At 45.1% G+C, this 24,948-nt stretch overlaps 2 protein-coding genes across 3 annotated transcripts in view; both read left to right on the top strand.

Moving 5' to 3' along the window:
• The first annotated feature begins 590 nt into the window (after positions 1–590).
• Positions 591–7,719, top strand: alg14 (ALG14, UDP-N-acetylglucosaminyltransferase subunit). Of its 2 annotated transcripts, XM_022766782.1 has the most exons (4): positions 616–886; positions 2,091–2,242; positions 2,954–3,076; positions 7,413–7,719. In XM_022766782.1, the coding sequence occupies exons 1-4, from the start codon at positions 742–744 to the stop codon at positions 7,641–7,643; spliced, it is 651 nt and encodes a 216-aa protein (XP_022622503.1). In that variant the 5' UTR covers positions 616–741; the 3' UTR covers positions 7,644–7,719. The 2 variants fall into 2 exon arrangements, with proteins under 2 accessions (XP_022622504.1, XP_022622503.1); XM_022766783.1 differs by lacking the exon at positions 2,954–3,076 and having other exon boundaries at positions 591–886.
• Positions 7,720–9,524: 1,805 nt separating this feature from the next.
• cnn3 (calponin 3) overlaps positions 9,525–24,948 on the top strand; it is a 31,533-nt gene continuing 16,109 nt past the window's right edge. The window contains exon 1 of the mRNA XM_022766767.1: positions 9,525–9,740. Coding sequence (XP_022622488.1) covers positions 9,684–9,740 — 57 coding nt within the window. The 5' untranslated portion in view covers positions 9,525–9,683. The remainder of the gene's footprint in view (positions 9,741–24,948) is intronic.

Raw genomic sequence — 24,948 nt, forward strand, 5'->3', positions numbered from 1 at the left:
TATAAACTGAGATAAAATACAATAACAATATAGACAAAATAAATGTAACTTTTTTTTTTTTAATCTTTTTTAATGTAAATAAATTTTTCAGATGGATTGTCTATAGATGAAAAGTCTGCATAAGGCAAAAAACAAGATATAAAACAAGATTTACAAAAACGACATTGACTTCTATAGAAACGATCAGAGCTACAATATTATTACAAAGTTTTCAAAATCTTTGTTCTGCATGAAAAAAGAATTGATGCTACACAGACAATCTGAATATTTGTTAACCAGCCTTTCACGTTATCTCTCTCTGAGGGTTTGATCCCTCTTTTGATAAGAGAAGAATAAAATGCTATTGTGCAGTATTTGCCCTGAAACAGGTTTTCCAGGCAGGATTTAAAAGATATTTTTCTGTGGCACAGAGGAAAGATTTCAGATTTTTCTACTGAAATCCCAAAGCAACGAAAAACTCCTGAGTGTTTGATGTCTGTGGTTCACTTCCTGCTTTCCTCTATACCTTTCTGTGAAAACCAGGCTCTGTTAATAATAAAATAAAGTTTTATTTTAAAGATAAAATTAATAAAGTATCACACCACCACCAGTCTGGACCTTTGACACGGGGCAGGTTGGGTGGAGATCATCCGCCCTCGGCTGGAGGCGGAGGGACTTGAACGCATCTTCAGAGAAGACTGTCTGACAGGCTGAACTCAGGGCTGTAAACCCTCCTCAGCACCTGACGTGGTCACATCCACCATGTCGGTTGTGGAGGGAGCCGTGCTCGCCCTGTTACTCCTCTGTGTGTTATTTATTATCCGGGTTTTTGTCGTTGTGAAGACTGGATCGCAGTTCAAACCCGGAACCAGAGGTCCGGTCTCTGTGCTCGTCGTCGTGGGATCAGGTAACGTTACTAACGTAAACTCACGTCCACGTACTGTCATATCTGCTGCTCTCTGACGTCATACAGATTAACTATTACCTCAGACATGTTCTAGTGACAAACCATTTATTGAACTTCACGACGTGTCACATATTACGTCAAATTCTAGTGCAGAAGGGAGATCAAGCGAGTTCTGCCGTTAGCCGATTTCCTTAGCTTCCATGCTAACAACAAGTATCGTACTGGACTGTACCAAAATATCGGTTAGGATGGGGGTGGTCATCATTACTGTTTTCTCCAGACAGGAACAGTATCTGATTATAGTAAAGACAACAGATAAACTACATGGTCATAATTACGTAGACACCTGCTAATGTGATGTCATCACTCCGGTCATTAACCTCCCGCGGGAACAGCCTCATCACCTCAGGGGACTTTGAACCAGACTGCGCGGATTTGGTCTCATCCAGCCTCCAGAGAACTAGTGAGGTCCAGGACTGAGGTTTGGTGAGAAGGCTTGGTTCTGGTCCAGGTCTGTCCTGATGAGCTGGACTGGGCTGAGGACAGGGGTCAGGGGTCAGGTCTAGTTCCTCCTGTTCAGACTGGGTGAACTGGCTTTGAGCATGGGGGAAGGTCTACAACACTGGGGTTTAGACCAAACCAGGAGAACAGCCCAGACTACAGACTACAAACAACTCAAATACTATCTGAACATATGAAGGGTCTATTAATCTGAAGAACACCTCTGTCTTTCCTGTTATTTAACTTTACATCATTCAGTGTCTCAGTGTTTCTGAAATTAATGCACAAAATAATTATCAATTGCAGATTTTAAAAACAAGGAATCATTGTTCGACTTGTTGAAATCTATAATCTAATCTATAGCAATAACAAAGGGCTGTCAGCTGTTCTCTGTGGTAGTGAATGCCATCAGTTAACATTATCTTATGTCTTATGTGATCACTCTCTTTGTCTTTATCTCGCTTCACCAAATAAATAAAAAAATATATACCTTCTTGTTTAATACATTGAATCTATATGTTAAACTGCAGTGAAGCTGAATGTTCACCAGTGTCATAATGTTTAGATAAAAACAGGGAGTATTCAAACATTTGACCGTGGATATGAAGTGTTTATGAGAGATGCAGAAGAATCTGTAATGGTTAATTGGAATAATACATTTGTTCCATGGTGTGTGTGTGTGTGTGTGTGTGTTACGGTCCAGGCGGTCACACCACAGAGATCCTGCGGCTGATGGACAGTCTGTCTTCAGCTTACTCACCTCGACACTATGTCATCGCTGACACTGACAGGATGAGCGAGGAGAAGATCTGCTCCTTTGAAAACTCTAGACCACACCCAAACTCTAAGTCACAGGTACGTCACAGCTACACACCTGTACACAGGTTCATTATTACGTCTTTATTTAAACCTGAAAATCATATTATATCAATACAGTTAATAAATAACGTATCAACAAAATTAATTAAAGCAGGTTCAAAGAGAAGTTAGAAGATTTCAAATGAATAAGTTTGTACAGTGATTTGCAGTGAGTCATGGGGGATAAAGCAGATCTTCTGACATGGAGTGTAAACCAGTCATCACTGTTACTGTCAGAGAGAGAGAGAGAGAGAGAGAGAGAGAGAGGACACAGTGCTGAGTGTTGGTGAGCAGCTGAAGTCTGTACAGGACGTCACATGATCTGAAACTGACAGAACAGTTTCCTCCACAAGGTGTTTCTACAGAGACAGGAAACAGTAAGTCAGTCGTTTACCAGCTGTGACAGCACAGCTGGACTTGTGTGACACTGGTGGTGATAACTAGCGAGTGATGGGCTGCGGTGTTGGTGTTCACCAGCAGGTGGTGCTGGCGCTCTTCTCGCCTGAGCCTCTCTGCTCCTGACACGGTCTCAGGTAGAAACAAACTGGTTCCTGCTTGATCTGTGTGAGAACTACTTTCTGCTGCGGATGAATCTGGGTCTGTGGATCGTTCTGGTCCTGATGTGTTTGAATCTTTTCCTCTGTGTGGGTCTGGAGACAGGAGGAACAACATGTCTCTGATCCTGGACTGACCCTCTCTGTCCCTCAGTTCACCATCTGTCGGATCCCCCGGAGCCGGGAAGTCCATCAGTCTTGGACCTCGTCTGTGGTCAGCACCCTGAAAGCCCTGAGGTTCTCCCTCCCCCTGGTCTTCAGACTCAGACCTGATATGGTGAGTGAGACCAGACCAGTCCGCTGTTAGATCTGCACCCTCAGTGACACAGTCACAGTCCTGCAGAGTCCTGCAGAGTCCTGCAGAGTCCTACAGAGTCCTACAGAGTCCTACAGAGTACTACAGAGTACTACAAAGTCTTACAGAGTACTACAGAGTACTACAGAGTCCTACGGAGTCCTACGGAGTCCTACAGAGTCCTACAGAGTCCTACAGAGTACTACAGAGTACTACAGAGTACTACAGAGTACTACAAAGTCCTGCAGAGTCTTACAGAGTACTACAGAATACTACAGAGTCTTACAGAGTCCTGCAGAGTCCTACAGAGTCCTGCAGAGTCCTGTAGAGTCCAGTAGACTACTGCAGAGTACTACAGAGTCCTGAAGAGTCCTGCAGAGAACTACAGAGTCCTGCAGAGACCTACAGAGTCCTATAGAGTCCTACAGAGTCCTATAGAGTCCTACAGAGTCCTACAGAGTACTACAGAGTACTACAGAGTACTACAAAGTCTTACAGAGTACTACAGAGTACTACAGAGTCCTGCGGAGTCCTGCAGAGAACTACAAAGTCCTTCAGAGTCTTACAGAGTACTACAGAGTACTACAGAGTCCTGCAGAGTCCTACGGAGTCCTACAGAGTACTACAGAGTACTACAGAGTACTACAAAGTCCTGCGGAGTCTTACAGAGTACTACAGAATACTACAGAGTCTTACAGAGTCCTGCAGAGTCCTACAGAGTCCTGCAGAGTCCTGTAGAGTCCAGTAGACTACTACAGAGTACTACAGAGTCCTGAAGAGTCCTGCAGAGAACTACAGAGTCCTGCAGAGTCCTACAGGGTCCTGCAGAGTCCTACAGAGTCCTGCAGAGTCCTGCAGAGTCCTACAGAGTCCTACAGAGTACTACAGAGTACTACAAAGTCTTACAGAGTACTACAGAGTACTACAGAGTCCTGCGGAGTCCTGCAGAGAACTACAAAGTCCTTCAGAGTCTTACAGAGTACTACAGAGTACTACAGAGTCCTGCAGAGTCCTACGGAGTCCTACAGAGTACTACAGAGTACTACAGAGTACTACAAAGTCCTGCGGAGTCTTACAGAGTACTACAGAATACTACAGAGTCTTACAGAGTCCTGCAGAGTCCTACAGAGTCCTGCAGAGTCCTGTAGAGTCCAGTAGACTACTACAGAGTACTACAGAGTCCTGAAGAGTCCTGCAGAGAACTACAGAGTCCTGCAGAGACCTACAGAGTCCTATAGAGTCCTACAGAGTCCTATAGAGTCCTACAGAGTCCTACAGAGTACTACAGAGTACTACAGAGTACTACAAAGTCTTACAGAGTACTACAGAGTACTACAGAGTCCTGCAGAGTCCTGCAGAGAACTACAAAGTCCTTAAGAGTCTTACAGAGTACTACAGAATACTACAGAGTCCTGCAGAGTCCTGCAGAGAACTACAGAGTCCTACAGAGTCCTGCAGAGTACTACAGAGTCCTGCAGAGTCCAGTAGAGTACTACAGAGTCCTGCAGAGTCCTGCGGAGAGAGTACTGCAGAGTACTGCAGAGTACTACAGAGTACTACAGAGTCCTTCACAGTCCTGCAGATAACTACAAAGTCCTGCAGAGTACTACAGAGTACTACAGAGAACTACAGAGTCCTGCAGAGAACTACAGAGTCCTGCAGAGTACTACAGAGTCCTGCAGAGTCCTGCAAAGTCCTACAGAGTCCTGCAGAGAACTACAAAGTCCTGCAGAGTCCTACAGAGTACTACACACTCCTGCAGAGTCCTGCAGAGTCCTACAAAGTACTACAGAGTCCTGCAGAGTCTTGCAGAGAACTGCAAAGTCCTGCAGAGTATTACAGAGTACTACAGAGTCCTGCAGAGAACTACAAAGTCCTGCAGAGTCTTACAGAGTACTACAGAGTACTACAGAGTCCTGCAGAGTCCAGTAGAGTCCAGTAGAGTCCTACAGAGTACTGCAGAGAACTACAGAGTCCTGCAGAGTCCTGCAGAGTACTACAGAGTCCTATAGAGTCCTGCAGAGTACTACAGAGTACTACAGAGCCCCTCTCTCCTGCAGCCACATGCAGATAATCCACTGATATAAACAGAAAAACGTCCTCATACAAACATAACAATGTTACATAACGAGATCATGCTCTTTGAGTTACAAGCCTCTGTCTCATTCATGGACACAGTCTAATTGTGACGCAGGAAATGTGATCAGTGCAGAACCACAGTCATTATTCCAGTCACAGCTGAGACCTGGTGTCAGGCTGCTGGAGCTGGATGTAGAAGACAGATGGAAGATACACTGAGTGACAGTCTGGAGACAACTTGTCCAGAGAAGACCAGGTGTGTTTGTACAGGATCCTGTGTTCATATGTTCATCAGCTGCAGTAGGTTCACACAGAGCTGCTGTGTGAACACATGTTGGACAGCTGTTTCTGTCCGCCTCCTCACTGTCTCTATAGATTTAACCCTAAACTTTTACTCACCAATCTGCTCTCAGTAATCTATCATGATGAAAGAAAATATGTTTTTGCAAATTTTAGTAAATCTATTAAAAGTCAAAAACTGAAATCTCTCATTAACTCAATCTCTCCTCAGACTCTTCACTGTGTCTCTGATCTGAGATCAGCTGCTTCTTGTTTCCTTTAATTATAACTGAGATGAGTCTACAACTTGATGGAGTTCACCTGTGGTAAAAAACACCTGATTGGACAGTTAGGAAAGACACACACCTGAGTGTATGATGTCACACAGTTCACCTGCAGGTCAGGAGCTTACTAACTCAGATAAAGACATTGAACATGTAACAGAGAGAAAAGCATCAGAGAGTCTCTCTGTCTGTTAGATGTTTGCAGTGTTAGTGACATTACATGATGGTTGTTGTTGTTGTTGTTGTTGTTGTTGTTGTTGTTGTTGTTGTTGTTGTTGTTGTTGTTGTAGTTGTATCTGTGGGTGTCGTGCTGACGCTGTATGAACCTCCTCTACCTGAGCTTCATGTTCACAATGTGTCTCACAGTGAAAATCAAACCAGTCTGTTCACCTGTACACAGAGCTGATACAGTAGATAAGGTTCAGTGGAGCCACACACACACACACACACACACACACACACACACACACACACACACACACACACACACACACTGACACCAGCTGTCTCAGGTAGAAAGTGACACAGGTGTTTGTGTTGAGCAGCTGCACAGACAGACAGAGACTCAGAGACGACATGTCAGACAGATTATTAATGATAATGAATGCTATCTTCTCATTAAAAGAAGAGAACAGCTGTGAGAACAAACACATTCACTCTAGAGAAACAGGAAGTGTCTTTTCTTCTTTAAACTCCATTTCACACATTAAAGGTGTAATTGAAGTGATCAGACGTGATACTGTGTTACTGATCTACAGTCAGTGTGTTACTGATCTACAGTCAGTGTGTTACTGATCTACAGTCAGTGTTACTGATCTACAGTCAGTGTGTTACTGATCTACAGTCAGTGTTACTGATCTAGTGTTACTGATCTACAGTCAGTGTGTTACTGATCTACAGTCAGTGTTACTGATCTAGTGTTACTGATCTACAGTCAGTGTGTTACTGATCTACAGTCAGTGTTACTGATCTACAGTCAGTGTGTTACTGATCTACAGTCAGTGTTACTGATCTAGTGTTACTGATCTACAGTCAGTGTTACTGATCTAGTGTTACTGATCTACAGTCAGTGTGTTACTGAGTGTGTTACAGTGTTACTGATCTAACTGGTCTCAGTGCAGCTGCTGAGTGTCTGGCCAATCAGAGCTGCTGTTTAATATAATATATATAAACGCTTCAAACAGGTAACTGATAACTGAAGATAACGATTAAAGATAATAATGATTGATAGGAGCAATAATCTTTCCAATGGATCAATAACAGTCTACCCAGAACAGCTGAGTGTGATCAAACAGTCCATGTGTCCTCTTCAGAGTTGGTCCATTGAAGGTCAGTTGTGTAGTGTTGAAATAGTTTTAAACAAAGTTTAGTTTTGATCGAGAAATTAAAAGTAATTTAAAGGACTTGATAATAACTATAATATACACACAGAAACACACATATTCAAGTGTTTTGAGCCTGAACACAGACAGAGGGTCAACACTCCCACCCCCACCCCACAGAGAACCAGAGGGACTACCTGTAAAATAGATCATCATCATCATCATCATCATCATCACACACAGAGATTAAACAGATACTGACTCTGTGTGTGTGTGTGTGTGTGTGTGTGTGTGTGTGTGTGTGTGTGTGTGTGTGTGTGTGTGTGTGTGTGTGTGTGTGTGTGGGTTTTTCAGGTGCTGTGTAATGGCCCTGGGACTTGCGTTCCCCTGTGTGTGGCAGGACTGCTGCTTGGAATTCTGGGAATGAAGAAAGTCCTGATTGTGTATGTGGAGAGTATCTGCCGGGTCCAGACTCTGTCCCTGACGGGGAGGATCCTGTACCCGGTCTCAGACTACTTCTTTGTGCAGTGGTCCTCTCTGAGGGACAAATACCCCCGCTCCATTTTCCTGGGAAGAATCGTGTGAAAACATGGGTTACATCTTATGAAAACATCTGTCTGCTGTATGAATGTGAATAAATAAATCTATTTTTATTGTCTGAGCATGAATCATTCTGTGTGAGGTCTAACAGTGCACCTGCTGTTACACAGGAAAACATTCACCTTCCTTCTTTAATGGGATTAGTTAGGGGAATGAAACGTGCACGACTCACTCTGCTGTCAGAGCCGGACTGTATCTGCACAAGCTTTAAACAGTGACACACAGACTCACTCTTTAAAAAAACTACTGCTCAACAATCAACATGGCCGCAAGCAACATCCAGATCACAGGTCAAAGGTCAAATGTGCTGCAACAACAGACAGTGACGAAGGCGCCTTGGACCATAGATCATATTCTACAGGATCTCCTAAAGCAACGTGACACAAATTAGTGAAAAGGTGGAATGACTAATCCAAGTATACATTTTATATTATATAATACATATATATATATATATATATATATATATACAGTATATATTATATATAAAAATAATCTATATAAATAAGGGTTTTCTCTCCTTCCTAATGGAGACAGATCTGTGTCGCCCTGATTGTTCATTACTGAAGTTTTTGCTTGAAAAAACATGTTTTCTCTTGAATGTTGTTTCGTGTGTCAGGACCATTGTCAGTGCTGTTTGTCTTTCTTTGTGTCGTGGTTCCTGTTCCTGGACAGAGCTGTGGACAGGAAGAGCTCCGAGACAGGCTGTTAAACCAAACCACAGAGGAGGAGGAGCAGGAGGAGGGGCAGCAGCAGCAGCAGCCTGACATCTGGAGTTGTTTATAGACTCACTGAGATGCAGCTGTTCACATGATCAGAGGAGGGTCCATCACCTCAGTGTCAGTCTGGTCCTCACTTCATCAGTGATGGAGTCACACTGAACTGACTGTGACACAACACAGATTTAACCCTCTGGAGTCCATTGTGATGATTTCTTTATACATTAATGTGTCTTTGTGCAGCAGCTGCTGAACTGTCCTTGCCCACATGCCTTGTTTCCTTTTCTCAGCACAAACTCCACTGGAACTCTGACAAATATAATACAGTCTATTTACAATCAAAGGGGTTTTATTTTTGGGCCTTTTTCACTAAAATTATAAAACAATGGAAATCATGGAAAATATGAACAATTCAAACTGTGTGATCGTGTGTGAAAGTCACACATCAGCACGTTGAACTGATTTCCTCAGCTGGTCTTGACATGTAAAATTATGTAACTATAAATAAAACAGTGGCTACAGACGGACTCCAGAGGTTAAACTGACTGTATGGAGGCAGGTGAGTGATGGAGAGTCAGACAGCTACTGCTAGAGAGCTGATAATGTTTAAACCCTCCTACATTCAGTCCACAGTCTCATACTGTTGTATAAGTGTGTCTGTATGACCGTCACTGAAGCACCGTCTCATCCCACAGTCACAGTCTGATTCACCAGAGGCAGAGTCTGTCTTCAACAAGTTTCATCACATTTCAAAACCTGAAGCCTCAAAGTCCACAGCTCCACCCCCGAGTCACAGTCCAGCTCCTCTGCTCAGGTATAACATGTATTTATAATATATGATATATAATAAGAGTGGCTGTTGTTCTGCCATAGTTTACTGAGTTAAACTATTGGGGCTGGTAAAAGTAAAAGTCTCCAAGTGTAGAGGAGTAAAGAGGAGTAAACATTGCAGTAAAGGCAGTAAAGGTTGTTGTAGTCTCTGATCCAGCACCAGAACCTCCACCTTCTCTGAGGAGGACCTAACTCTGAACTCCTCTCTGACCTGGAGTGTGACCCGCCCTGAAGAGAGGAGCATCAGGAGGGGGAGTGGCCACAGACACGGAGGCCGCTCTGATTGGCTGCTGGGGCTGTTTTTCTGCAGCCTGAGTCTCCAGCAGGGTCCGTGCTGCTCTTCACTGTGAACGGTCTCGGATCTTCTCCCCCGGTCTGGGTCTGTTCAGGGACCCGAAGCAGCTGCTGATCTACGGGACTTTTCTCCACCAGACTACGAGGATCTAAGTTTGTGTTTAAGCGCGAAACCAAGACCATGACTCATTTTAATAAAGGACCCGCGTACGGATTATCAGCTGAAGTCCGCAGCAAAGTAAGTGACTTTAGAGTTAACAAAGAGTCCACACACACACACACACACACACACACACACACACACACACACACACACACACAGACACACAGTCCGTTACCTCCCGTTCTTCAGACGAACTTTACCGTCTGCACTCGGGCTGCACGAGCTCTCCGAAGTTTTCCGAACTTGTTTAGTTGGTGTCCTGAGCTCGGTGGTGTCCGGAGTCCTGAATGAGGCTCCGTCTCTTTAACTTGACTCCAACAAAGGCAGGAGACAGGAATGTGACCCACATCTCACTGCGAGGTTTCCCGCTGGATGGAGGCCTGCCCGCAGGACCACATAGAACCAGAACTCTATAGAGTCCAGGACCAGGTCTACAGACTGTCTGCAGATCAGTACCCGGGTCTGAGGTGGACCAAGACTGTCCTCTTAGTTCAGAGACTCTGCGTGTTTTCATATGCAGTTCAACTGGTAGAGACCGAGAGTAATTCACTGATTGAACCTGATACAGCTGCTCTGTCTGTCTCTGTGCCTGTTTGTCTCTGTGTCTGTCAGTGTCTCTCTGTTTCTCAGTGTCTCTCTCTGTGTCTCAATGACTTTCTGCGTCTCAGTGTCTGTCTGTGTCTCAGTGTCTCTGTCAGTGTCTCTTAATGTCTCTCTGTCTGACTGTCTCTGTCTCAGTGTCTCTCTGTCTCAGTGTCTCTCTGTGTCTCAGTGTCTCTCTCTGTGTCTCAATGACTCTCTGCATCTCAGTGTCTGTCTGTGTCTCAGTGTCTCTGTCAGTGTCTCTCTTCGTCTCAATGTCTCTCTGTCTGACTGTCTCTGTCTCAGTGTCTCTCTGTCTCAGTGTCTCTCTGTGTCTCAGTGTCTCTCTCTGTGTCTCAATGACTCTCTGCATCTCAGTGTCTGTCTGTGTCTCAGTGTCTCTGTCAGTGTCTCTCTTCGTCTCAATGTCTCTCTGTCTGACTGTCTCTGTCTCAGTGTCTCTCTGTCTCAGTGTCTCTCTGTGTCTCTCTCAGTGTCTCAATGACTCTCTGCGTCCTAGTGTCTCTCTGTGTCTCTGTCAATGTCTCTCTGCGTCTCAGTGTCTTTCTGTGTCTCTGTCAATGCCTCTCTGCGCCTCGGTGTCTCTATCTGTCTCTCTGTCAGTGCCTCTCTGTGTCTGTCTCAGTGTCTCTGTCTGCCTCTCTCTGTCTGTCTCTGTGTCTGTCACAGTGTCTCAGTCTGTTTCTGTGTCTCTTTGTCTGTCAGTGTCTCACTGTGTCTCTATGTCTGTCTGTCTCTGTCAGTGTCTCAGTGTCTCTTTGTCTGTCAGTGTCTCTCTGTGTCTCTATGTCTGTCTGTTTCTGTCAGTGTCTCTTTGTCTGTCAGTTCTTCACTGTGTCTGTCAGTGTCTGTCTGTCTCTGTGTCTCTCTGTCTCTGTCAGTGTCTCTCTGTGTCGCAGTGTCTCTATGTCTATTTCTGTGTCTCTCTGTATCTGTCAGTGTCTCAGTGTCTCTCTGTCTGTCAGAGCCTCACTGTGTCTGTCAGTGTCTCTCTGTGTCTCTGTGTCTCTCTCTGCATCTCAGTGTCTCTCTGCGTGTCAGTGTCTCTCCGTGTCTCAGTGTCTTAGTGTCTCTCTCTGTGTCTCAGTGTCTCTGTCTGTCTGTCTCTTTATCTCTGTCTGAGTGTCTCTCTGCGTCTCAGTGTCTCTGTCGATCGTTCTGTCTCTCTGTCAGTGCCTCTCTGTGTCTGTCTCAGTGTCTCTGTCTGCCTCTCTCTGTCTGTCTCTGTGTCTGTCACAGTGTCTCAGTCTGTTTCTGTGTCTCTTTGTCTGTCAGTGTCTCACTGTGTCTCTATGTCTGTCTGTCTCTGTCAGTGTCTCAGTGTCTCTTTGTCTGTCAGTGTCTCTCTGTGTCTCTATGTCTGTCTGTCTCTGTCAGTGTCTCTTTGTCAGTGCTTCACTGTGTCTGTCAGTGTCTCTGTCTGTCCCTGTCAGTGTCTCTCTGTGTCGCAGTGTCTCTATGTCTATTTCTGTGTCTCTCTGTATCTGTCAGTGCCTCTCTGTTTCTGTCAGTGTCTCTGTCAGTGTCTCTATGTCTCTCTGTCAGTGTCTCAGTGTCTCTCTGTCTGTCAGAGCCTCACTGTGTCTGTCAGTGTCTCTCTGTGTCTTTGTGTCTCTCTCTGCATCTCAGTGTCTCTCTGCGTGTCAGTGTCTCTCTGTGTCTCTGTCTGTCTCTGTCAGTGTCTCTCAGTGTCTCAGTGTCTGTCAGTGCCTCTCTGTCTGTCTCTGTATCTGTCTGTCTCTGTCAGTGTCTCTCAGTGTCTCAGTGTCTGTCAGTGCCTCTCTGTCTGTCTCTGTGTCTGTCAGTGTCTCTCTGTCTCTCATTCTCTCTGTCAGTGTCTCTCTGTGTCTCTGTCTCTCTGTGTCTCTGTCTGTCTCTGTCAGTGCCTCTCTGTCTCTCTGTGTCTGTCTCTCTCTATGTCTGTCTCTCTCTGTCTGTCTCTGTGTCTGTCTGTCTCTGTAGTGTCTCTGTCAGTGTGTCTCTGTGTCTCAGTGTCTCTCTGTTTCTGTCTTTCTCTCTGTGTCTGTCTTTCTCTCAGTGTCTGTCAGTGCCTCTCTGTCTCTCTGTGTCTGTCTGTCTCTGTCAGTGTCTCTCAGTGTCTCAGTGTCTGTCAGTGCCTCTCTGTCTGTCTCTGTGTCTGTCAGTGTCTCTCTGTCTCTCATTCTCTCTGTCAGTGTCTCTCTGTGTCTCTGTCTGTCTCTGTCAGTGCCTCTCTGTCTCTCTGTGTCTGTCTCTCTCTATGTCTGTCTCTCTCTGTCTGTCTCTGTGTCTGTCTGTCTCTGTCAGTGTCTCTGTCAGTGTGTCTCTGTGTCTCAGTGTCTCTCTGTTTCTGTCTTTCTCTCTGTGTCTGTCTCTGTCAGTGTCTCTCAGTGTTTCTGTGTGATGTGGTGCCACGTAGCAGTTTGATGACAGGAGCTCAGTGTTCCAGCTGCTCAGGGACAGTCGGTGTAATGAGTGAGAGACAGTGAGGGGGACAGAAGTGTTGGACTGCTACATGTCTGAAGGATGACATCATCACTGTGCAAGCAAAGCCTCCATCAGGTTCACATCAGCTACATGTCGTCTGGTCTATGAAGAGATATGAAGTGAAGATTATAAGATGAAACTTTGATGCTTCAGTCATAAAGAACAGTCGGTTCGTCTCTGTGATCCTCTGAACGTGGATGATGTCATTAACAGTTTCAGAACAGAGCGTGAAGCTAACGTGTTGCACAGAGTTTAAAGCTGCTGCTGATTCTCCAGTCGGACTTTTACATGTTTAATGTCATTAAAACTGTCACTAACAAAAACAACACAACTGATAATATCCTACAATTATCTACAAATATACAGATAACCCTAACCCAGGCTGAAAAGAGACGGCAACAACAACAACAACAACAACAACAAGCTACAGGCAGTCAAACAAAGACTGAATTAGCTGGAAATGAGAAGAGCTCTGGATTGATTTCATCACTGAACCTTGATGTAAACGAATTTATATCTGAGTGAACGTGATTTCAGTTGGTGATGTGTTCACTGTCTTTTCATGGAGAAAGATGATCATCCTATTAGATCTATGATGTTAGTTAGCATTCACCACATTAGACTACACAGGACATTAAAGTGATGAGGTTCATGTGAAGGGAACTAAAGAAGACCATAACACAGTTTTACATGCTGTCAGTCATAAATCTCTGACGTTCACTGTGTTATAACATTAAAACAGCTGATTCTATTTCACCCTGTAGAGTCAATCCAGTACTGACACTAGTATCAGAAATACCTCTGATACTGACTCATGTACTGGATCAGGTATCAGCCAGTAACCGAGCGCTCTGATCTGACTCCATGTTATTTATTAATAAAGTTTTTAGTTTCCCTCTATGATAAAGCAGCAGTTTTCAAATCACTTCTTCTTCTCTGATCTAAAACAGTAGCCTACACCCGAATTACTATGCAGCCACTGGCAGCTACAGTTTTAGAGCAGAGAAGAAGATGTTACATGTCACAGTGTCCCACCAGTAAAGTCATCATGTGCAATATGTCAGGCTTTGATATGGGGGATGGGGGGAGGGGGGGGGGCTCTGTGTCAGGAGCTGGGATTAGAGATTATTTATTCATAGATTTATTATTTATGACTCAAAGTCAGATCAGATGATTAAAGATTCTGTGGTGTTTCCTGAGTCATGCAACAATGACATCATCACATCACATCCACACAGGGTCAGTAGTTCACAGCTGTTTATTTTATTTGATGTATTGGTATTGGATTAGTATCAGCTGATACAGGTTCAGGTATCAGAGCGTCTCAACACTGTGTGTGAACTGTGTTCCCTTCATCTGCTGAAGTTCAGTGAAGCCAATTTCTCTGGCCCCTCCCACCCATGACATCATAGACATGGCTCAGAGGTATGTTTCTACGGTAGCAGCTGCTGTGCTAGTGTCTGACTGTAGCTCCAGTGTTAGTGTTAGCATTAGCCAGCCTGATAACTATCGTCAGACAAACAATATTGTACATGAAGAAGATGAATTCTTCGTCATTAGTAGTAAACACACGAGCGCGCCAACACCTGTGTCATACAGTACACACTAACACAACAGTAACACACTCCCCACCGACACACACTAGCGCCTCTAGTGGTGGAGCTGTTAGCTGTTAGCTGTTAGCTGTTAGCTCTGCTGAGCTCAGGTCCCACACAGTGACTGTCAGGGATAATACGTGTGATTGTAGAGAGTCAGTGTGGTTAAACACATGGTCATAGAACGTCAGCTCGCAGCTCTCTGATATTTAACGTCAGGACTGGACCAGAGACTCAGACTGGAGCAGACACACATGATGTGAAGGAGAACAAGCAGTTTGTGGTTGACCCATTAAAATCTGAAGCATGTGTAAGGTCACTGTGGAAAATATTCCCCCAACAGGAAGTGACTCATCTGAACTTTGAGGAGTGGAGCTGCCATTTTGAGAGGTTGACTCTTTGCTATGTGAACACAGATCAGAGGACGTCGTCTTTGTTTGGTGTAGATAGTGAGGCCACTGTCCTGAGCCTGGACGTCTCTGTCCACAGGATCAAGGTTCATGTTGTGCTGTGATGCTGGTGTCAGTTATATTGAGACATATTTGGTACAAACCACTGTTTCCTCACAGTGGAGTTTCCTTCACTTTATCTCATTTTACAGTTTCTGCTCCCAGTGATGTCTCTGCTATAATTCATACAACTCTTTCTTTGTAAATTGGAATCTGCTGCGTAGAACAGGTGGTTTATTCAACCAATCAGCTTCCAAACACTGTCTGTCAAAGTCACTGAGGATCAGTATCAGTCGGATCAGTTTCAGCTGAAATCAACCTGATCACATGTCAGAAGTGTGGGGATTGAAACCCAGATCCAAGACGCCAAGAACCAAGTACCTGAAAAAACAATTTAATTTTGGTTCTGCTTATCGTCTCCTACACATCTACAGGGACGTACATATCTATCTGCCGGGACCTGTGCTGTTATTTTCTTCTTAAAATGCCTCAATTCAACAGTTTAATCTCTTTACATTTGCTTGTCGTGACAGAAAATCACCTGTGGACCAGGTGTGTGTGTTCACAGTGTGTGATGTCCCTCACTAGTAAAATACAGGACAAACAAAGATGCATGTGTTTGTCACCAGACACTAAGATAAGACAGCAGTTAATTAAATGAACTGCTCTACACTGATCTGTATCTTCTATATTTTAATGCATGTCTGTAAATGTTTTATTGTAAATACTCTTTACTTTGTGAATCTTTGATTAACGTTTAAAAGGATTTTGGTTTTCTAAACATCTGACCTCTTTAACCATTTTGGAAAAGAAATAGAGAATCAATAAGAACCTGAATCAATAATCAGAGTCAGAATTGATAAATTCAAACGATACCCCACCCTACATGTTGATCCTTTCTTTACTCTGCTGTGTTTGTCCACTCAGCCTGCTGCTGTTGCTAAGCTGCTGTCAGCTGTGGGGGCGGGGCTCTGCAATGCAGCATGTCACTGCGTAACATTATCATCAACATTATTATTATCATTATCATTAACAGTAACATCTGTGATCTGAATGAAACATGTTGTCAGGTTTGGCAGTCTGCACTCGACCAAAGATCATCTGTGAGGGAAGAGGCTCCATTCCTCTGTCCAATCAGAGAGGACTGAGGTGATTAACTGATCACATCAGGTTCAGGTGTCACCCAGTTTATCAATATCAAATCAATAATCTAAGATGATCATATTGGTAGTATTGAAACAGACCCTCAGATCAAGCAGCTTGTGTAAAATCCGATGTTCAGCTTCTGCTGCTGTAGGTTTTACTGTGAACACTCAGTGGTCAGTTTATTAGGAACACAGTCCAGTGATAACTCCTCCTCTAACATTCAATTGTGTTGGAGAGGAGACACTGAATCTCAGAACATCGTCTTTGCACCACAGCAGATGAAGGTGAAACTGCTCATTAGGATTTTAATTATGTACTAAAGACTGTGAAGTTAACGAGGTTCTCGTTCTGTAACTCGTTAAGTAACTGTTACTCCATGTAGCTCTCATTAGAAACAGTAAATAAACTGGAACATCTACATCTTTACATTCATTACTATCATTACGTTTCATGATGATTGATAAACACTCCTGGTGAAGTTCATGTGATTTGATAGAAAGCTCCAGTGTGTTTAGATCTGTTTTCTGTGGTTTCCACAGATGAGACTGAAGCTCACAGTGTGTTGATGAGAGGACTGGGCAGTGTCTCTGATTGGATGGTTTGAGGTGTGAAACTGATCTCAGATCAGCCTCAGTGTGTTCAGTGATGTCTCCTGTCGTCTGTCACTCTCAGTGTCCTCTAGCTGGTTGAGTTTTGTCCTTTGTCCTGTGATGTGTCCACAGTGAAGAGTGAGGACCAAATTCTACTGGACCGGTCCTGTGTGTCCACTGTAGACCTCTGGTAACCCCTCCATACAAAGAACCACAGATGCTCAGACCTTCAACAGAATCCTCTGAGATTCACTTTGAGTTTTCAGGTTCAACAATAATCTGAATGTGCAGAGTCCTGCCCCCTCCTCAGTCTGAGCTCAGTTCAGTAACTGCGGCTCTGAACAAAAGGAGGACAGGCAGGGGCCCATCTGTGCTCCATTGCATAATGTGTGATCAGTAGTCCAGCTCCTCTCTGAGCTGCAGACTCCACATTCCTCACATTCTTCAGCTCCAAGCCCCCGACGAGGACCAGCTCTGAAGCTCACTGTGCTCAGGGAGCATCACAGTGTCTCTCAGGCTGATAACACACGTGTGTCGGCTGCAGCTCCAGCTTCATAGTAACAAGACCAGGTCAGAACCAGGTCTACGTCTGGACCACTAAGATCCTGGTTTTATAAAATCACATCAGTTAAAGACTGAGCTGAGATCTCAGCTGGATTCACTGTAACACAATCAGAAAGAGAGTCAGAGGCTCAGTCAGAACAGAGAGGTGAGTCTGTGGAGGGAAATCCAACACTGGAGACTCTCCAACAGAAACTCACTGAGGTTTGACACCAGGCGCTGTGTAAACAGAATCTGAAAAATCAGTAAATCAGGTGACCGAGGGGCCAAGATGGCTGCACTGCTCCCGCCAAGTCTGTCTGAGAGAGCAGGAACCAATGAGGAAACTCCAACACTCCAGTGTCAGGCTGCGTCCACACTGATTTTAAAACATCAGATATGATCTCCATCCACGTTAACACGCCTGAAAACACACATCACATGACCATTCACTACACTGAGCATGTGCGAGCTGGTGTACACAGGAAGTAGATTGTCCCTTCTGCAGTAAATCCTCTGAAGGAGGAACAGCAAAGACAGTTGTAGCATTAAAACAGAGAATGTAAGTGAACAACAGCTGCAAAGACAACAAGGTCAGTGACACTGTCATTTATTATCATGTTGTATTCACCACTGGTAGTCCAGGCTGATGAGAGCCAATCAGGAGAGGCCGTGGCTGTGACCTCATCGTTCACAAAGCTCTCAGTTTCTGTCCAGATCATGACACAACCCCAGAGTTTTCAAAATAAAACACAACCCCAGAGTTTTCAAAATAAAACACAACCCCAGAGTACAGGTGTGTTTGTGTAGAGGAACATGGCTCCTCCTCTGCTCTGGAGGTATGTAGCCCATCCAGCTCAGTCAAGCTGAGACGCTGTTGTTACGTCATGCTTCAGTGAAACAGGATGTGAATTGTGAGACTGGACATTAACCAGGAAGATGCTTGGTGGAGATGTTCTGTGCTGGTTAGCCTTTAGCCTTTAGCCTCCATGCTTCACCTGCAGGTGGCGTGCTCCTCTGGTGGTCCATGGTAATGTCACCTCACAGGGTGCTGTTGTGATATCTGACAGGAGCTGAAGTCGTTCTGTTTGAACCACAAAGAGGTTTAACAACTGCTCTCTGTAGCAGCAGACAGTCTGAGAATGTGACATGGAGAAGGGAAAGAAAAGTTGATGCTTCTCTGTCAAACATTTTTATTCCTCCACGTTGGCGACAGTCAGAGCAGCCATTTTGTTTTCAGGTCATCTGTTTCATTCTCGTGGACAATATATCTCATATCTCAACCGAACTTCTTCAAATTTGGCACAAACATTCACTTGGACTCAAGGATGAACTGATTAGATTTTGGTGATCCAAGATAAAAGGTCGAGGTCACAGTGACCTCATGAAACATAATTTCTGCCCTATGAACTTGATAAGTGTGTGTCAGTCAGTGACAGTGACAGTGTGTCTGTCAGTGACAGTACGAGTGTGTCAGTGACAGTATGAGTGTGTGACAGTCAGTGACAGTATGAGTGTGACAGTCAGTGACAGGGTGTCAGTCAGTGACAGTACGAGTGTGTGTCTGTCAGTGGCAGTATTAGTTTGTGTGACAGTACGAGCGTGTGACAGTCAGTGACAGGGTGTCAGTCAGTGACAGTACGAGTGTGTGTCTGTCAGTGGCAGTATTAGTTTGTGTGACAGTACGAGCGTGTGACAGTCAGTGACAGGGTGTCAGTCAGTGACAGTACGAGTGTGTGTCTGTCAGTGGCAGTATTAGTTTGTGTGACAGTACGAGCGTGTGACAGTCAGTGACAGGGTGTCAGTCAGTGACAGTACGAGTGTGTGTCTGTCAGTGGCAGTATTAGTTTGTGTGACAGTACGAGCGTGTGACAGTCAGTGACAGGGTGTCAGTCAGTGACAGTACGAGTGTGTGTCTGTCAGTGGCAGTATTAGTTTGTGTGACAGTACGAGCGTGTGACAGTCAGTGACAGGGTGTCAGTCAGTGACAGTACGAGTGTGTGTCTGTCAGTGGCAGTATTAGTTTGTGTGACAGTACGAGCGTGTGACAGTCAGTGACAGGGTGTCAGTCAGTGACAGTACGAGTGTGTGTCTGTCAGTGGCAGTATTAGTTTGTGTGACAGTACGAGCGTGTGACAGTCAGTGACAGGGTGTCAGTCAGTGACAGTACGAGTGTGTGTCTGTCAGTGGCAGTATTAGTTTGTGTGACAGTACGAGCGTGTGACAGTCAGTGACAGGGTGTCAGTCAGTGACAGTACGAGTGTGTGTCTGTCAGTGGCAGTATTAGTTTGTGTGACAGTACGAGCGTGTGACAGTCAGTGACAGGGTGTCAGTCAGTGACAGTACGAGTGTGTGTCTGTCAGTGGCAGTATTAGTTTGTGTGACAGTACGAGCGTGTGACAGTCAGTGACAGGGTGTCAGTCAGTGACAGTACGAGTGTGTGTCTGTCAGTGGCAGTATTAGTTTGTGTGACAGTACGAGCGTGTGACAGTCAGTGACAGGGTGTCAGTCAGTGACAGTACGAGTGTGTGTCTGTCAGTGGCAGTATTAGTTTGTGTGACAGTACGAGCGTGTGACAGTCAGTGACAGGGTGTCAGTCAGTGACAGTACGAGTGTGTGTCTGTCAGTGGCAGTATTAGTTTGTGTGACAGTACGAGCGTGTGACAGTCAGTGACAGGGTGTCAGTCAGTGACAGTACGAGTGTGTGTCTGTCAGTGGCAGTATTAGTTTGTGTGACAGTACGAGCGTGTGACAGTCAGTGACAGGGTGTCAGTCAGTGACAGTACGAGTGTGTGTCTGTCAGTGGCAGTATTAGTTTGTGTGACAGTACGAGCGTGTGACAGTCAGTGACAGGGTGTCAGTCAGTGACAGTACGAGTGTGTGTCTGTCAGTGGCAGTATTAGTTTGTGTGACAGTACGAGCGTGTGACAGTCAGTGACAGGGTGTCAGTCAGTGACAGTACGAGTGTGTGTCTGTCAGTGGCAGTATTAGTTTGTGTGACAGTACGAGCGTGTGACAGTCAGTGACAGGGTGTCAGTCAGTGACAGTACGAGTGTGTGTCTGTCAGTGGCAGTATTAGTTTGTGTGACAGTACGAGCGTGTGACAGTCAGTGACAGGGTGTCAGTCAGTGACAGTACGAGTGTGTGTCTGTCAGTGGCAGTATTAGTTTGTGTGACAGTACGAGCGTGTGACAGTCAGTGACAGGGTGTCAGTCAGTGACAGTACGAGTGTGTGTCTGTCAGTGGCAGTATTAGTTTGTGTGACAGTACGAGCGTGTGACAGTCAGTGACAGGGTGTCAGTCAGTGACAGTACGAGTGTGTGTCTGTCAGTGGCAGTATTAGTTTGTGTGACAGTACGAGCGTGTGACAGTCAGTGACAGGGTGTCAGTCAGTGACAGTACGAGTGTGTGTCTGTCAGTGGCAGTATTAGTTTGTGTGACAGTACGAGCGTGTGACAGTCAGTGACAGGGTGTCAGTCAGTGACAGTACGAGTGTGTGTCTGTCAGTGGCAGTATTAGTTTGTGTGACAGTACGAGCGTGTGACAGTCAGTGACAGGGTGTCAGTCAGTGACAGTACGAGTGTGTGTCTGTCAGTGGCAGTATTAGTTTGTGTGACAGTACGAGCGTGTGACAGTCAGTGACAGGGTGTCAGTCAGTGACAGTACGAGTGTGTGTCTGTCAGTGGCAGTATTAGTTTGTGTGACAGTACGAGCGTGTGACAGTCAGTGACAGGGTGTCAGTCAGTGACAGTACGAGTGTGTGTCTGTCAGTGGCAGTATTAGTTTGTGTGACAGTACGAGCGTGTGACAGTCAGTGACAGGGTGTCAGTCAGTGACAGTACGAGTGTGTGTCTGTCAGTGGCAGTATTAGTTTGTGTGACAGTACGAGCGTGTGACAGTCAGTGACAGGGTGTCAGTCAGTGACAGTACGAGTGTGTGTCTGTCAGTGGCAGTATTAGTTTGTGTGACAGTACGAGCGTGTGACAGTCAGTGACAGGGTGTCAGTCAGTGACAGTACGAGTGTGTGTCTGTCAGTGGCAGTATTAGTTTGTGTGACAGTACGAGCGTGTGACAGTCAGTGACAGGGTGTCAGTCAGTGACAGTACGAGTGTGTGTCTGTCAGTGGCAGTATTAGTTTGTGTGACAGTACGAGCGTGTGACAGTCAGTGACAGGGTGTCAGTCAGTGACAGTACGAGTGTGTGTCTGTCAGTGGCAGTATTAGTTTGTGTGACAGTACGAGCGTGTGACAGTCAGTGACAGGGTGTCAGTCAGTGACAGTACGAGTGTGTGTCTGTCAGTGGCAGTATTAGTTTGTGTGACAGTACGAGCGTGTGACAGTCAGTGACAGGGTGTCAGTCAGTGACAGTACGAGTGTGTGTCTGTCAGTGGCAGTATTAGTTTGTGTGACAGTACGAGCGTGTGACAGTCAGTGACAGCCCGAGTGTGTGTGACAGTCAGTGACAGTACGAGTGTGTGTCTGTCAGTGACAGTTTGTCTGTCAGTGACAGTATCAGTTTGTGTGACAGTACAAGTGTGTGACAGTCAGTGACAGTACGAGTGTGTGACAGTCAGTGACAGTACGAGTGTGTGACAGTCAGTGACAGTACGAGTGTGTGTGACAGTCAGTGACAGTACGAGTGTGTGTTACAGTCAGTGACAGTACGAGTGTGTGACAGTCAGTGACAGTACGAGTGTGTGTGACAGTCAGTGACAGTACGAGTGTGTGACAGTCAGTGACAGTACGAGTGTGTGACAGTCAGTGACAGTACAAGTGTGTGACAGTCAGTGACAGTATGAGTGTGTGTGACAGTATGTGTGTGTCAGTCAGTGACAGTATGAGTGTGTGACAGTCAGTGACAGTATGAGTGTGTGTGACAGTATGTGTGTGTCAGTCAGTGACAGTATGAGTGTGTGACAGTCAGTGACAGTACAAGTGTGTGTGTCAGTCAGTGACGGTATGAGTGTGTGTGTCAGTCAGTAATCACCTCCACATTAATCATGCTCCAGTTTAATTAATGATACATGATCTAATAGTCTGTAACTGTGTTATTGATAAACAGGTTCAGTTCAGTGGAACAAGCAGCTGTCTGCTCTGTACTAAGAGAACAGCACATTCCTCAGGTGACCTCAGGTGACTTCAGGTCAGCTCATACTCGACATGTGGTTGAAATGTTTAGTGAGACTCTGACTGGACGACAGGAGAGCGTTCTCCCATGAGCCTCTCTGCTCAGGTCATGACCTCTGACTGACTCATCAGGCTCTGACAGACCGAGGAGCATCTGCTGTTTAATCAAAAAATCATATCAAAGTTAATATGATCATCAAACCTCCGCTTGACCCTGGTCTGCCTAGTAGTGACCCCACACTAAAGCACAAGTTACAATGGAAACAGTATTGACAGATCTCTACTGATGCACAGTGTATATAGTGGCCAAGCCCACGCTTTAGGCCACTGAGGTGCTCCACCACGGATTAGTTAATTGACGCACATTTTCACCTTCCGATTAAATGAAATATTGTCCATTCAGTACTTGCCGGTTGTAAATTGTCCATTTATTCCATGTAGTATTTCTTTTCCATTCAAGCATTAATAGTCCAACAACAGCTCACAAATTCACAACTCAACTGCAGCTCCTCTGCCTTGAGTTTCATGTCACCAGGTGAATACAGAGTAGGTTCGGTGAGTGTGTGTGTGTGTGAGTGCGGGTGTGGTCAAAAATCTGTTTCCCTTTCCGGGTGGCACCTGAACCTACACAGGTTAGTTCCTACTTATAGTAGATGTCTTAATTGGCTCCTACACACCGGCCCCTAATTGTAAGTGGTAGACAAACATTACAATTCAACACAATAATACAGGAGCCAAATGTGAAAATCTCAAATATGTACATGAGTATGCAAATAACATCATTCAATTTACCCCTCTTGTATTAAGCAAAGCTTAGTTACAGGTCTCTCAATAATGTTGCTTTTAGTCTGTAGCTTGACAGAACGCACTAGGCCCCTTTTATCAGGAAAAACCTCCAACACCTTTCCAAGAGGCCAAGAACCACGTGGAGCTGATGAATCCATGATGACTACTACATCACCAGGAACTAAACTCCTTTTCCTCTGGTTCCACTTCTGTCTCTCTTGCAGCAATGGCAGATATTCCCGGACCCAGCGCTTCCAGAACAGATTAGATATGTATTGAACTTGCTTCCATCTGCGTTTCACATACATATCAGATGGATCAAAAAGTCCAGGCGGCAAAGCTGGTTTTCCTTTCAGAAGCAGGAGATGATTTGGTGTGAGAGGCTCCAAGTCATTTGGATCGTCAGACAACTTGGTGATAGGACGATCATTAAGAATTGCTTCTACTTCACACATGACAGTGTGGAGTCCATCATCATCCAACATCTGCTGGTGCAAGACTGACTTGAGTACACGTCTTACTATGCGTATCATGCGCTCCCAAACGCCACCATGATGAGAACCCGCTGGTGGATTGAAACTCCACTCAATGCCAGCCGGCATGAGAGCTCCTTGAATCTGCTCATGATTCAATGCAGCAAGAGCCTCTCTAAGTTCTCTTTCCGCACCGACGAAGTTGGTTCCATTGTCTGACCTGATATGGACGACTTGACCTCTCCTGCTAATAAACCGACGAAGAGCATTTATACATGCGTCAGTCTCAAGGGAGTTGGCCACCTCCAAATGAACTGCTCTACTTGCCAAGCAGGTAAATATCACTCCATATCGTTTGTAAGTTGTTCTGCCTTTCCTTACTTCCACAGGTCCAAAATAGTCCACTCCAACATTGGTGAATGGTGGTAGATCTGGGCTAATTCTTTCCTTAGGAAGGTCTGCCATCTTCTGCTCCATAGCTCTTCCATTAAAGCGTCTGCAAAAGCTGCATTTGGATATGATCTTCCTCACAGCTGAGTTGGCACTAGTAATCCAAAACTTCCTCCGCAGTGCAGACAATGTATGGTTTCGACCACTGTGACCCAATAACTGGTGGATATCTTTGAGAATAAGCATAGAAATATGCTGCTCTTTGGAGAGGATGAGTGGATGTTTTACCTCCAAAGGCATTGCTCCCTTGCTTAATCTCCCTCCAACTCGTAAGAGTCCGTCTTCCAATATTGGATCCAGCTTATAGATGGAACTTTGTCTGCTTACTGTTCTTCTTTCAGACAACAGGGAAGAAATTTCGTCCTGAAATCTTTGTTGCTGACAATAGCGAATGATTGCCAACTCTGCCTCCACCAGATCATTTGGCATCAAGATGTTCCTATGTTTGATCGCAGTCTTTGATCTCTTTACTTGAGTATTTACACAGGCCTCCAAACATTTTCTTGAACGACTGCGTTCCAACAAGATTCCTTTCAGCCGGAGAAACCACGCCACTGACACCTTGAGATTTTTCCAGTCTGAGAAGTAACTCATAAGTTGATCAGTGGCAGTAAGTGAACCGTTACCAACAACATTCACCAAGGCATCCCTTTTTACTTCTGGATCGTCCGCATCCACTTGGACATCACCACCATAATTTGCTGGCCAGTCTTTCTCAGACTTCCACAAAAACTTGGGACCCTCCAGCCAACTATGGTTTTGCAGAAAGTCTGACACCTTTACTCCTCTGGAGGCAGCGTCAGCAGGGTTGTCCTTGGAGCCAACATGTCTCCACTGGGAAGGGCTTGAAACTTCTCTTATGGCTGTGATCCTGTTCGCCACAAATGTATGGAAACGTTTGTCTTCATTATTGATGTACTTCAAAACTGAAGTGCTGTCTGTCCAAAACACAGATTCATCAAAGTGAAGTTGAAGCTCTGACTTTAACATCACATCCATCCTAGCAGCCAGAACTGCAGCTGTTAGTTCCAGTCGTGGAATAGTTACAGATTTTAATGG

Source organism: Seriola dumerili, unplaced genomic scaffold (assembly GCF_002260705.1).
Source record: "Seriola dumerili isolate Sdu_G_001 unplaced genomic scaffold, Sdu_1.0 BDQW01001040.1, whole genome shotgun sequence".
NCBI lineage: Eukaryota > Metazoa > Chordata > Actinopteri > Carangiformes > Carangidae > Seriola > Seriola dumerili.

What these genes read in the sequence shown, in the direction of transcription:
- alg14 (XM_022766782.1), top strand. Translation starts at nt 742, where the DNA reads ATGTCGGTTGTGGAGGGAGCCGTGCTCGCCCTGTTACTCCTCTGTGTG. An exon ending in ACCCAAACTCTAAGTCACAG is followed by an intron (nt 2,243 to 2,953) that starts GTACGTCACAGC and finishes TCTGTCCCTCAG; the next exon opens with TTCACCATCTGTCGGATCCC. An exon ending in TCAGACTCAGACCTGATATG is followed by an intron (nt 3,077 to 7,412) that starts GTGAGTGAGACC and finishes TGGGTTTTTCAG; the next exon opens with GTGCTGTGTAATGGCCCTGG.